General features: G+C 40.0%; 1 protein-coding gene across 1 annotated transcript; it reads left to right on the forward strand.

The window, feature by feature from the left end:
* The first annotated feature begins 436 nt into the window (after positions 1–436).
* On the forward strand, positions 437–11,451 carry mettl1 (methyltransferase 1, tRNA methylguanosine). The gene is made up of 6 exons (XM_037448139.2): positions 437–673; positions 1,047–1,174; positions 1,284–1,468; positions 4,350–4,463; positions 6,465–6,566; positions 7,033–11,451. Exons 1-6 carry the CDS (start codon positions 594–596, stop codon positions 7,147–7,149), a joined length of 726 nt encoding a protein of 241 aa, XP_037304036.1. The 5' UTR covers positions 437–593; the 3' UTR covers positions 7,150–11,451.
* Positions 11,452–14,274: the final 2,823 nt, after the last annotated feature.

Here is a 14,274-nt window from a genome sequence, read left to right on the forward strand (position 1 = left end):
ACTAATTTGTGATGTTTGACTGCATACAGTTGCTATTGGAAACAGCGAAATACATTTCTTTGTGTTTCACAAGTAAAAAAAATCAGCAATTATATAACTCAACAATAATTGTTATTGATAATTATAATAATGGCATGCTTTCCATCTTTTTGTCTAACTGCACGTGTTTCTTGTCAAATGTTTGAAATTGTTACATCTTAAGATCTTCACCATTAATATTAGAAATGAAAGACTTAACTTAGACTTAACAACACAATACACCTGGGGGATCCAAACAGCACACATATGTGATGAGATATGCCAATAGATAATACAATATAAAGATACAGACATTTAGTGAGTACATACCTTTACCTCAGTCAAATTGAAAATGTAGGACTATTACGCGCCAGCGTCCTCGAGATCGTAAAAATACAACAAACCTGGCAACCCGCAAACGTCGCATGGCAATGACGTAGAATCGCAGCGACTCACAAACGATGTGCTACACTAACTAGAAACAAACGCGACTCACTTGGAATCGGCTACTTTTATTTAATAGTTTGTTGTCAGAGTTAATATTGTTGAGTAAAACGTCCGTTTTGTATTACAACATGACTTCGTCAATGCCGCAGAAACGTTACTACAGACAGCGAGCCCATTCAAACCCGATGGCACACCACACGTTTGATTAGTGAGTAATGAACATGTGTCCTAGTTTAATACCACTAAAGGACGAAACTTTTCTCATTTGTAACGTTACCTGCCAATCTTTTATTTTCGGTCTCTACTATGTGTTTATACGAAGGCAATAATTAGAAAGTCAAGTTGCTGCTGGTTATGTAGAGAAGCGTTTAGTTTTTTTAGGTACACATGGTCTGAGATGTTTATCTGTGACACTGTCTCCGCCACAATGTAAATTACAGTAGGTACAAGCAACATGAAAAGCTGTATTTATCAAGTAATCCGTAGTATCTCCGACACTATGTATGACCCACCGACTCCACTGTAAGCCTTTTTCCACTTTCCTCCAAACAAAATATTTCAATTGACCCTTTCCACCTCAGTCCCGTGTGTCCCGAGGAGATGGACTGGTCCGAACTGTATGCAGACTTCATCACTGGCGACCCGTCCGACAAAGACACTCCCAGAGTTGAGTTTGCTGACATCGGATGTGGATATGGGGGCCTCTTAGGTAGTTCTGTCGCTATTCTGACCAAAAGCAGTTTTAACAGATCCCACCTTTTCTTTGTATTGACCTCATGTCCTCTCTCGTGTCTCTTTGTGTCTTGACCTTTGATCAGTGGAGCTATCTCCACTTTTTCCAGACAAGCTCATCCTGGGCATGGAGATCCGAGTGAAGGTGTCTGATTATGTTCAGGATCGTATTCGATCCCTGCGTGCCTCGGAACCGGGACTCTACCAGAACATCGCCTGCATTCGCACCAATGCGATGAAGTATCTCCCCAACTTCTTCTTTAAAGGGCAGGTAGGTCTGCACCTGTGTGCCCCGCTGTGTGTGAGGACACAAGAGATGAGATACAAGAGGGAGATAAATGATAACTGCTAGATCTTTTCTTAGTCTGACAATCACTTCATTCAGAAGGCTTCAAATAACCATTAAACTAAGATATTGATCCCTGTGTGTTTGTTAAGTTGTGTTACGGTGCTTCCGTACTGAATCCAAATAGTTTTATCTACATTTTTAATGAAAAATTATACAATACAGAAGTCCCATCTGTGTTTCACTTACTCTCAACCTTTCTGCTTTAAAGGGCTTCCCTCGTTGCTTTGTCCCGCTCGTGCACCTGAAACATCTAACTGAAACCCGCCTCAACCCACCGCGGCTTAAAGTCTGCGTTCCACTTGAATAACGTTTAACTGAAAAAAAGCCTAAATCAGCAGAAACATCTGGCTCACTCATTTAGAACGCCGAGTTTATGGTTATTCTTTCCAGTTGCTTAAAGTTGATGTTCACATTCCGCCCCAATCCCAATGATTCATGTTTCTGTTTAAACCGTAATCACAAAATCTAAATATGATTTTACATTTATAATCTGATTTCATTAGCAGTAGGGAAACCGCCTACAGTGTAAGCGTATCCAACGCTGGATAGTGTGTCTGTACAGTGTTTTCCCGTTTAACATTAAACACAAATAAAATGACGCTAAAATACCTTCACACACTGAGTTAGCGAATCAAACTATGTACTGTATCCTTTTAACTGAACCCCAAAATACACCAGAAACAACACCAGGGGAGATGTTCAAAAAGTAAAGCATTTGACAGGCAATTACTTTCTGTCTTCTATGTATGCACACATTCATTATTTAGTTCATGTATAAATTTTATTTTTGGTGTTGATAATTGTGCCAAAAAATCCTGCACAATTATGAATTCACTTCATACGCTTCATTTATAATGTTTCAGTTACTTTTATTCCAGATCATTTCTGGTTCTCTGACAGTCAGAGTTCATGATACAAGCCACCAGTCTATAGAATCTAAATATGTTTTAGCTGCTACAAGGCAGGTTATAACTGATATGACAATGTCAGCAAGAGACCAACAAGAGGCCGGTGCTGGTCTGACTTGATTTTAAGCAAATTGGAGCTCATAAAAACAAAAGCGTATCCATCCTGCCCTCTAATAGCCTTGAACTAAAGCCAATAGTCGTTTCCGGTGCTGCAAGGTAACAAGAATATGCCCATTTCTCACTACAATGAATTACTTCTCTCATGTTCAACATATTGTCTAACTGAATTTATACGGATTGCTCATTAAATCCTGTATTTCACAACAATGGGGTCCTTGACTGATCTGCAATGCAGCTGAGTATGGAGCAGCGCGTCCTTTATCCGTTCCAATTAGCTGCTAATCTATGACTTGTTGGAAGTCGCATTAGATTATGCAGTGTGGGTTTAGTGTACCAGGATATCTTTATGTACCCACTGTAAAAAAAAAAAAAACGAATTAAAAAAAAAACTTCAACTCAAATGACCCGTTCATTGGGGAGTTTCTGATTAAAAATTTAAATAGATATAATAAACACATTGGTGGATTATAGATTATTAATTTAAGAACACATTGATGGTTCCAATTATCATTATTATTTTTATATAGTATATCAGGTAATTTAGGATGAAGACGCGTATTTCTATAGTGTCAGTTAAGGCCTTTTGCCAAACTGAGATGGGAAATGTTTCAGAGAACCCGGCGTGTTGGAGAGAGCCTCGTTTGCCTCGGCCTTGCGTGGTGGTGGATTATTTCACAGACAGCGAGTATTAATTCACCTGGGATGAACATGTTTCTACCTTTTAGTATTACCATCTTCCTCGTTCATGATTAGAACAAACCTGTTGTAGAAATATAAGACCAGGGATCAGAATTTGGTCCCAATTCTTCTTGCATGCATGACAGGTTTTAAGTGTTAACTCAGCATATATAAAACAGCCTACTCCCCCGCTTTTTTAGCATGATTTGTAGCCAAAAATTATCTCTATAGCGGGCCCCTAAAGCTATAGCAGTCCCTGGTAATTATCCCCACAACTTTATGTCTGTATGTGACATTATTTATTGTGACTAATGAAAACGTGCTGGAATAGTTTTATGTATCTGCCAGGCTGATGTCAATGCAGCCTTCAGTTGTGCACTTGTCGAAGACCGAGACGCGGGGAAGTTTATGGGGGGGAGAGAAAATTCAATAAGGGAAATTCCAGTTTTTCAGTCAGAGGTGCTTAAAAAAACAACCACAAAACGTAACGAAGGGCCTATCCATTTATTTAGATAAAAGGAATGAGTCGTTTCTTGCTGCCTCCACACCGGCCAGACGGCACGCATTCGTTGTTCCTGGCTGTCCGCCTCTATCTTTGGAACGCCTCAAGGGCATTTCCTATTGATTTTGGGCCCAATGGTCCTCTTGGATTTAAGGTCGAACTGGTTCAATTTGAGAAGTCAAAGGTCGAGGTCGCTGTGACCTTTCATCCTTTCCATTGTCTTGAATGCAGTATGTCAGGGCCGCCTCAAGGCAATTTCATTACATCTGGCTCAATCATCCACTTGCACTCGAAAAGAAGACGTATTGCTCTGCAGCCATTGGTTCAAAAGTCATTTTTATCTTTTTGTGACTTGTTCTCGAACAAAAGATGTTAAATAAATCAATTTTGATCTACTGGTAATAATCTAAAGAATTGATCAGAATTTTGTGTCTTAATTAACGTCCCAGTGACTTCACAAGAACATGACTGAAGAATTTTCCCACACATCTAAAATGCTAAAACTAGATCAGTCAGAGGCGTACAACCACCACCAGCTAAATCAGTTTATCCTGCCTTTACTTCTAGTTTTCTGACCCTTTGTTATGTCTTTCAGCTCAGTAAGATGTTCTTCCTCTTTCCTGACCCTCACTTCAAGAAGACAAAGCACAAGTGGAGGATTATTAGTCCCACGTTGTTGGCAGAGTACGCCTACACGCTGAGACTCGGGGTATGTACGCATGTAAGACTTGTTCCAGCGAGCGCTAACACCATTAGTCAATCATTTTGATAATTGTTTGTGATCTATTAAGCACAAATTCCAGGAACATTCACTGGCTTTTGAAAGAAGGATAAAACCTTCTGAATGGGAGTAGATTTGGGTTTGTGGCGGAAGATTTTCTCATACAATCAGGAATCAGTTAACAACTCTCTTGTGAATCGAAGTCTGTTTATTTCTTGCAAGGAAGAAGTCGTCTACAACAGCATTACATGGACAGGCAGTGGCAAGCTTCTTCTTGATGTTTGAAAGCAACACACACACATATTTATACGTCGACAGGGTTAACACCTTGGTTTTGTAATGCTAAAGAAACAGACAGGCAACAACGTCCCAGACCTGAGGGAGAACTCAAGGCACTTACATACACACGTCTGATTAGATTTAGGACTGTGGCCGGAGAAATTCACACCTTCTCCTTCCTCCACGCAGCTATGTTATGCAAATACAGATGGGATCAAAGAGGAGAGGTGCTCTGAGATTCTTCTGCTCAGATAGTTCCCGCACAGCTGGTGTCGTGGAACTTCCTCACAATCAAACTCCTGATTTAGCTTTAGACATTAATCAAGGTGTAAATGCGGGATATTCCAAATCTGAGTTAAAACTTGACTTTCAAATATTCTGCTTAGTCTCAATACCGCCCAAAAAATACCGCATTTGTGGTATTTCTCCATCGTCAACATGACCACGAAAAGACGAGAGCACATCGTGTCCGTCTTTTAGCACTTGCCAACAACGTTGGTGGTTGGTTGGCATGCAGCGACGAGCCCATTCATTCCCAATGAAGAATGTGATTAAAAACAGGACACAAATATGTATTTTCATTTGAATGGTTAAATAACATCCTAATCACCTGCAAGTTCTGAAGCGGTGCAACTGAAAGGGAAGGGAACATTGATTTGATTCCTGGAAAGGCAGCAGCAACACAGAATACTTCAAAGTAGTAATGATTTAGTGGGATTTGTTTGAAGTAACAAAAGAAGTATCACCAGCCATTTGCTTCAAGAGACTATTGTTTCTTTTTTTTTTGTTGCCAGCACCTCAACACAAAGAAGGAGAATCAGGTTTCATTCACTGACTTAATAGCACAGAGACCCCAACTCCAACCCCAGTGAAAGTTAGTTGTTGCTTTGTGCAGAAATTCATGAATTAACTGAAATATAATTGATCGAGCGGTGTGGCCTGCAGCTGGTTGACGTCGGCGCAGCAACAGGGAGACACTCGATTCAGACACATTGCTGGGAACCAGGAAGGCTTGTGTCTATATTTGTTGTTCCTGGTGTATGTGCATTGATAGATAGGTTTGTGTGGTTGTGTGTGGATTGGGTGGGTCGACTCTATAGGGGCCTTTGGAATTGGCACGCAGCCATAATTGTGCGGCTTGACTTATACACAAGCACTTTCATACCAAAATGACCCGTCAAAAATGTTGTCCATTGTTTAAAAAGTCAATATCTTTTGGATCGTATTAAAACGGTAAACAAGTGGGATCAGCTTGAAGCCGTCCAGCTGCACAGCCCCTGTCCTTCTGAAGGAAAACCCATACATTCAGATACGCTCGTGTGGAAATCTGTGCCATTGCTGAATTTTTCGAGGAAACCCTTTTTCCAGTAAACCTTATCTTTCCAGCCGCCAAAGTAAACTACAGTGACATAGGTGATTAACCTCTGTGTTGGAGGCAGGTTATTCTGATCTTTTTTTAGCAAGGACAGCTCTGTGGCGATGGTGAAACCCCTCTGCGCCGATTATGTATTTTAAAAGGAAGAATCAAAGGGAATAAATCAAAAATGAATTCATTGTATCTGATAAATGCCGTAGCATTACTTAGTGATGGATAAATGGATGCGTTTTTAACCACCAGTGATGGTTGTTTATGTCCCCCCCCCCTACCCCCCCCCCCCCCTTCCCCAAAACTATGTTAAAAACCTCCCTGTGTTTGTCTGGGCATGTCAGGGTTTGGTGTACACCATCACAGATGTGGAGGAAGTGCACGTCTGGATGGTGAAGCACTTCACCGAACATCCACTGTTCACACGTGTCCCCGATGAAGAACTGGTACGTTGATCATGGGGTTTGTCATCTGCTTATTGAGATTTAACACATGATCCGAACATCTTGCAAACAGTTATTTGACATTTTGGGGAAAACACTCTTGGTTAAATAATATCACTATCGTCATCAGCAGATTAGCCTTATGATTCAATCTTTCACTTTTTTTGACTGAAGATTGATCATGTGTTATTCTGAGATGATTAAGAAGTAAAAGTTTGAACTGTTTATTTGCTCTCATGCAAAGAGTTGGTTGAGAAGAATGGTTCCCGCTGTCTGTGCAGACGTGAGCAGCAACATACTCGTCCTACTCTCGCCAAGACAGCAAAGTCATTTAAATGCAGTCACTTTGCACGGGTTACAAACTTTAAAATGATGAGCTTTAAGTCAACGAACAGCATGAACACAATCTGGTACAACGGCCCCCTGCATCCTCCTAACGTAGCTTTGTTTTTCAATCTTATTTGGGCAGGTCGGAGATGTGATCATCGATCGTTTGGGCACCTGTACAGAGGAAGGGAAGAAAGTGCAGAGAAACGGAGGGAAGAACTTCCTCGCAGTCTTCCGAAGGATTGAGGATTCAAACTAAGACCAAAGCGCGTGGACGCGCAGTGAACGTGTCCACTGGCCTCATGCAGCCGTGTGTCCGTGGGGGCGTGATGCTGCTCCGTGGATCTGGAAGCTGCGGCTTTTTCCTCAGCAAATGAACAGTGAGGGGTCTGGGTTTTTCTGTTTTTTTTTTCCTCAATAGTTTATATATTTCATTTCTCACCTCACAAAAGACAGCACACAGGAAGTAAATCATAAAATAATTTCTATTCAGACTCATGAAATGTTTTGTATTGCTTTTTTTAGATTGTTTTTTAATAATTCACTTCTGTTTCCTTTCTCAAACTCCAAAGTGCCGTTATTGGAAAGTGCCGTAAAACTTAAGTAGAAAACACACGAGTGTCGGGTTCATTGTGTCGATCGGTACATTGACTGTACAAGCAATTGATAAATGGATTTTTTACATTTTAGTTTTATGTTACACTTTAGGTCTTTAAAAAAGGAATAAACGGAGTAGCTCTTACTTTAGTACAAGTCCTAGATTGGAAGAGCATTTTACTCCCTAAAACATTTAAAATGAGAAAAAAAATCCATCAATGACATAAACTGTTGCTTTCACGGTGTTAATTTACAGTATTGGCAGCTGAATGGATTAGACAGAAGTTTGACCACAATCTTCATCCTGTTTATTCACTTTGGTTCATTGTCTGGTTTGAATTTCTAAGTACATGCTGCAGCGTGTGATTATGTTTAAATGAAAAATGCTTTTACAAAGCTGTTAAAATAACTTGTTTGGTTGATTTACGGATGTTCTCAGTCATGTGATTTTAATTGAATCCACTCATTTAAAAACAGACACTTTATTGCAGGTTGGAGTTCTTGTCTGTCAGGATAAGTCGGGGCAGCGCATGTTAGAGGTGGTGATTAAGAACAGGACAGCACACGCCTCAGCAGTGGGAACCAGACGCTGCACACATGTCAGCCAAGAACCCATAAACAAATACACAACCATACCGCTAATATTTAATGTAGGCTCTTCTGCTAAAGTTATTGGCATTCTGGTCTTTACCATATTTGGCTGTTCAGTTTCTGAAACAGTCATTAGATATCAGGGTGCTTTCTAACGTTCCACGGGTACAAATATATAAATTGCTTGTAGTATTCCGAGAATGAATATTTTTGGTGTTCACTGTTAGTGAATACGCAGTAGACTTGATTTTCACATCTGTCAATTTGAAGTACAAAGTAAGAAATGCACTTATTCACTTGGTTTCTCTGGACTAATAAGAAACCTCCCCTTTTTAAGAACAAAAAAAGGGTTAGTCTGGAACTTCTTCCGATTGTCCTTGATCCTAAAGCTACATGGCTGCCTGTGACTCGTATCCGAGAAAAAGAAAACCCCACTGTTGGTGAGCCTGTACTCCTTTGTTCAAAGGTTTGGTCATTGCTCTGCCCTAAACCATTATCACATACAGAAAGTATTCACAGAACCTTTTATAGCGGTGTGGCGTGCTGATGTAAACCAGTCTAATCTATCCAATCTGGCCTTTGGATGAGGAGCCGATGCTCTGTTTGTTTATGGGGCAACGACACCAACCAACATACGTCATTTAACATTTCAGCACCATCAGGTCATCAAGTAACAGTTAAATGCTCTGCAGGGGAATCAAAGAAAGAACGTTAATGAATAATATTTGATAGCACCAGTAAAGCAAAGTGAATGCTGCCTTCAGGCCCAAAGGGTCCGTTTCTTCCGGACCTGGAGATGTTTTCGGGGTCCACGGTTTCTGAGGTGTTTACAGTGGCAGCTGTCCACTGTGAAACATCATAAGACTAAAGGATGTGTTGCTGATTCCCTTAAAACGTTAATCAGGGATTTCCTTTTCATCCTCCACCTCCATCAGCTTCATCAGTGTATAACAAGCGCAAATGATTTCACTTCACGATGCACTCAATGCTGTCACAGGTACAGCAATGGACCTTTTTAAGAAAGAAATGTGTATTGAAAGTACTATCTTGTCAAGAATAGGTGTTTCCCTTCTTATTTAAGTCTTTGTGCTAAGCTAACTCGCTACCGACTTTGGTCGTAGATTTTACACATTAATATCGATCTAGGGTGAATTCAGGTATATTGGGACATTTTTTGTAATTTCCAACTTCCTGTTTGATGCTGACCACACACCTCTGTAATGTGACCTACTTTATGTCATGTGACTTTAGTTATATGCTTCCTAAGCAATGCATTAGCACCCCTACCTTTACTACAGCCTTTGCTATATAAATGCTTTTTCCATATGCTGTCTCAAATGACCTGATGTCCCAATATGCCTCAATTCACCCTACTCATTTAACCCGAGTTAAAGTGAGCGTTGTTTCGTGGCCTTTGATCCTGTTGTCCACTAGACTCCAACAAGAGGAACTCTGGTCCATCTTACAAAATACACATGGACTCATGACCTGATCTGACCCGATATTCTTTCTACTTTCATAAGTCACTGTCACTCAAACGTCTTCCACTGTTTTCCTTGCTCATACTGACGTCGAGTGCTGTGTCACTGGGGCCTGATTGACATCTCCAGCTGGGTGGCTGCCTGCCGCCTGAAGCTCGGCCTAAAACCCAAATAAGAACCGCGCCGACTCGTTTCTCTCACAAGGAGAAACAACTGTGGCGATATTCTGCACATCTCAAGCAATCTGCAGTTTACTGAATGTACATTCTAGTTCTTCAAAAGTTTTTATTCCTCTGCCCAAACCCCCCCGACTGAAATTACGTTTTCACTTTCACAGAAATTGGTTTATACTCTTATAAAAATGAACAGCTTTCTTATATTTAGGAGACAAATACTACTTTCCTTTCACAGAATCATTTTACTTTAAGTGTAAATTATTATCATTGATAGGGCTGTACCAAACAGAAATAGAAAGAAATGGTCCCTTTCTGTCAGACCACATGTGAGTGGTAGATGTTAGGAAATGTGATCTTTAGTAAGCTTTGCCTCTGAAGGATATCAGTAATTATTTTGAGTTGGAGAACAGCTGCAGCTCTGTCATGGTTTACACCTGGTGCTCATGACATCATGATTGCTTCATTATTTAAGTCAGCTTTCAACAAGTGACCAAAACATGACATAGTGCTGAGTAGTCATAAGTCTTTTTTTTATTATTTGAGCTCAAGTAACAAAAAGAATATGTGAATGGTCACAATGATTCATCAAAATAAGTTAAGTCGGCATCCATTGATTCATATAAGATGCATTCAATCTTGTGGTAGCTTCTATACATAAAGTAAAACTATAAAGTCCAACAAAAAGGACTTTGAACTTTTTTGAAAAAATAGGTACATCATTTTGTATTAAGCTCAGCTAGTTCTGTGTGTAAAATGTAGACCAACCATCACAAAGCTGCGATATTTCTACATAAAGAACGATGAGTACAGCAGGACATCAGCCGCAGGAGGGGATTATCAGTCGGACTTGATGCTTTAAATATTATCAAACTTTTACGGAACATTTTCACATTTTTCTGTTGTTTTTTTCTGCCTGCAGCAACGACTCCTCTGAAAACAAGCAGGAAATGTCCATTGACTGAATGTTGGTAAAAAACATTAAAGGGTCACATTTTCTGTGAAATCCCTTATTTTATACATCCCGTGGACAGAGACGGTTTATTGTCTATAAGGGACATGCTGTCACTGTGGTGGACATTCATTGTATACGGCCAGTTGTTCACATCTTGTGTCCAGATGTGCTCCCCGTCTAACAGATGTCCCCTACAGCACCATGATCACCTATTTTCTATTCATGACAGGAAGGTGTTTTATTAAAAACTGCAGAATCTTAATTAAGTACCACGCGTATGGTGATAAAATCATTATTCAGTAACACTTTTTGTGTTCTTTATTAGCACGTCCTCCTTTCCTGGGGGTCACAAAGGCAGATGTTGGCAGGCATATTGCAAAGTTGGTTGGTTTCTCCTTACACTTCTTGTCTTTTTGCCATACAGAAAATAATTTGTTGTGTTCAAATATTATATACTAGGCCTATTACATTTATATCTAAGGTGGCCCAATAAGAATACAACTTGGTGTGAGGCTAATGTCTACTATATTGGAATAAACAATTGAGAGTGCATAAAACACACTTGCTGAGAAAAATGCTGAGAGTTTCAAACAGTAATAAATAAATGGTTTCAAGAAATAACTAAACGGATAAAAGAAATGTTAGAAAGTTAAAAATAGAAATTGGAAGAATACAAAGATAACACAAACTTACATTTTACATTATACAAAAACAATGTTGGGGTAATGTCAATCACATATTATATAATTGATGCTATTAAACAAGACTTTTATAAAGATATGTTGGCACGTGATTGTTGGTGCAGATGAAGGGTAACTTACCTGATTGGACTCTGGGGGTGTGCATCAATCAAAACAGACTGGAATCAATGACAGACTGGAAACATAGACATTTAAAAACCATACACAATCGAAAGCATATAAATACACCCTCCTCACAAGCCTGTTGAGTGATGGGGGAAAAAAATTAAACAACCGCTGGACAAACAGTCACTCGTTCATGTGAACCTCTGGGCATGTGCATATATACACGTGTGTGTGTGTGTGTGTGCGTGCGTGTGTGTGCATAGATACTTCTCTGATACCACCCAGACAGGCAGACTGCAGTCATGAACTTTAACACACTAATCCTTGAGCAGCCTCCCTTTTGGGCACACGGCCAATAGAGTAATTAGAAATACCTCTCAGGCTATCCCACTGCGCTTTATAGCATGATCTACAACTGGGCCACATCAGTTCGCACCCCGCAACAGCACAAAGAAGACATTCTTTCACAGGATTTCATGTTATGTTTTTTCATAATCAATATTAATCCCTGTTGCTCAGCCAAGGCCACATTCATAAAAATGTCTGGTTTTTGGAGAGTGTTTCATTTGTGTCAGCTTCTTGTGTGGTCTTAGATTAGCAGCCTGCTGAGCTAGAAACTGAAGATGAGCATGTGAGTAAAATGACAAGCTATGCACATCTTTATCAGAACCAAACATGACAAACAAGATACACGATAAGGAAATGCATTTTCTCTCTTTTTTTTTTTACAGCCACCCTGAGCAGCCAGATGTTGGAAAGAAAACCCAGATTTCGTATCAGCATTTCAACAGCGAATCTTTGGTTTGATTAGTTTGCAGTGTGTTGCATAAGACAAAGACGCTGGTGACCTTGTGTCTTCTTTTGTATTTTAGACTGTTGATGTTGCACTTTCATCTTTCCAACTCAGCGTTTTGTTTTGCGTGTTAAAAAAAAGGGGGCCACTCATAAAAAAAAAACCTTCCACACCAGAGGTCTTGTCGAATGCAGCTGGAGCTGATGAGTGTTTTCTTCAATTTCTTTTTGATTTATTTTTAATTTATCCACTTGACGACTGCACATCTTCACCTCATCTGCTTTAGAAATGTTGGAAGTTGCTCATTTTGTCGAAGGCGCTATGATAAGAACTCATGCAGACGACTGCTGATTAATAACGACCATTGTGGATGTTACCTAAACTGTAACTCCAGGTCTGCGTAAATCTATTCTAAACTAGGCTAAAGGCACTTCACAGGGTTCTTAATTTTTCCACCAATTTCATACATCAGACTAGATCTACTTCATGACATTTTTACTTTCAGTTAGATCTCCAAGCAGTAGCAGGTCACACTCAAGAGATTCAATTCACTTCCAGCGCCGGCCAAATAAATCATGCAGACATAACTTGAGATTCAAGATGTTCTGCACCGGATCCCTTATCGCCAACTAGTCGTTAAAATCGAAATGCTCTCTGTCAGGTTTCACGTCTCACGCAGCCTCAAGCTGACCAGACATGTGATGTTGCGTTGTGGAATTCATTTTTCTAAATATCTGTCTCACTCAGCAGAATTCCACACAGTCTGTGCACAACGAAGTCTCACCCTCGGGATGTAATGCTGCTGGATACTGCAGATCATTATGGGTAGACAGAAATAACTTTATTATTTCATTTTCAACAACTTTAGAATGTTGCTGGGCTCATTTTCAGGCTGCAAGCCTTATTTCAGTCTCCTTTGAACTGCAGTCATGATTGCAATACAAATAACGTGTAACCCAGTTGTTGTTACGTATTTGAGATCATGCTAATATTGTCATTAAACTGTTTCCCATCTTTAACCTACATATTTTTCTACATATCCACATCATGACCTGAGAGCATCATTCATGTATGATCCCATATGTATGCATCAATGCATGAAACCCTCTGATCATCTTTACACTGTCTTTGCAGATCTCGATCATGAAAAAAAAAGCTTTTTTATTGAAGACTCCCTTTAGTTTCAATTGCCTTTTTGAAGGTCCACTTGCTTCTGGCATTTATGTTCAAAATATGATTCAAGTCAAGGATTTTTTCAAGTTTGGTTAGTTTTGTTTCTGTCTGCACCTTCATCTAGCTAGTAGGATGTAGCCTTGGATGTAGCCTCATCTAGCTAGTAGGATGTAGCCTTGGTTTCCAAGAGAGTTCTTGCCAGGACTCTCTTGGAAACCAGACGGTGCATCACAGCAGGTTTATCCTGCAAACATTAGGAATGTTCTGATAGCAGAATGGATGCTCAAGTCTTTATCCAATGCTGAGATCGGACTCATGCGTCCTGCAGAACCTGCCAATGAATCCTCAGTGTTTCTGTGAAACCTGGTGATTTCTGGTGAATCCAAGATTTCTAGATAGAACCAACTAAGTACTGGAGCAAATGTCACAACAGATTCTGGGTAGGCTACAGCCTTGTTACTTCACCGTGCACATACATGGTGCATTTGGACAAATTCCAGCTCCAATGAAATCAGGTCAGGATTTACTCCCTCGCTAGAAACCCCTGTATGTCAGCAAAATAATTAGTCATAGCTGGGTAAACAAAGCCCCCCGAGTCTTAAAAAGACACAGGCCGTCACTGCTTATTTCTTCAGGTTAAGCTTGAAATATTGTCTCAATGTCTTGGTTAGGGCATTTAGATGTGGGGGAGGGGGATTATTGATCCATCTGTTTCAGTTTAAGGTTTTGGCCCGGCTGAATCAATGGGATCCATAGCCTACACAGCAAAATCCTTAGAGTTAAAAAAGTGTTGAAGTGCAGAGTTGAAATCACAC

Source organism: Pungitius pungitius, chromosome 8 (assembly GCF_949316345.1).
Source record: "Pungitius pungitius chromosome 8, fPunPun2.1, whole genome shotgun sequence".
Taxonomy (NCBI): Eukaryota; Metazoa; Chordata; class Actinopteri; order Perciformes; family Gasterosteidae; genus Pungitius; species Pungitius pungitius.

Bases quoted from the DNA above. Each gene is read 5' to 3' on its own strand.
- mettl1 (XM_037448139.2), top strand. From the start codon at position 594: ATGACTTCGTCAATGCCGCAGAAACGTTACTACAGACAGCGAGCCCAT. The intron at 674-1,046 runs GTGAGTAATGAA...TTTCCACCTCAG, and splicing joins GCACACCACACGTTTGATTA to TCCCGTGTGTCCCGAGGAGA. The intron at 4,464-6,464 runs GTATGTACGCAT...TGGGCATGTCAG, and splicing joins CCTACACGCTGAGACTCGGG to GGTTTGGTGTACACCATCAC.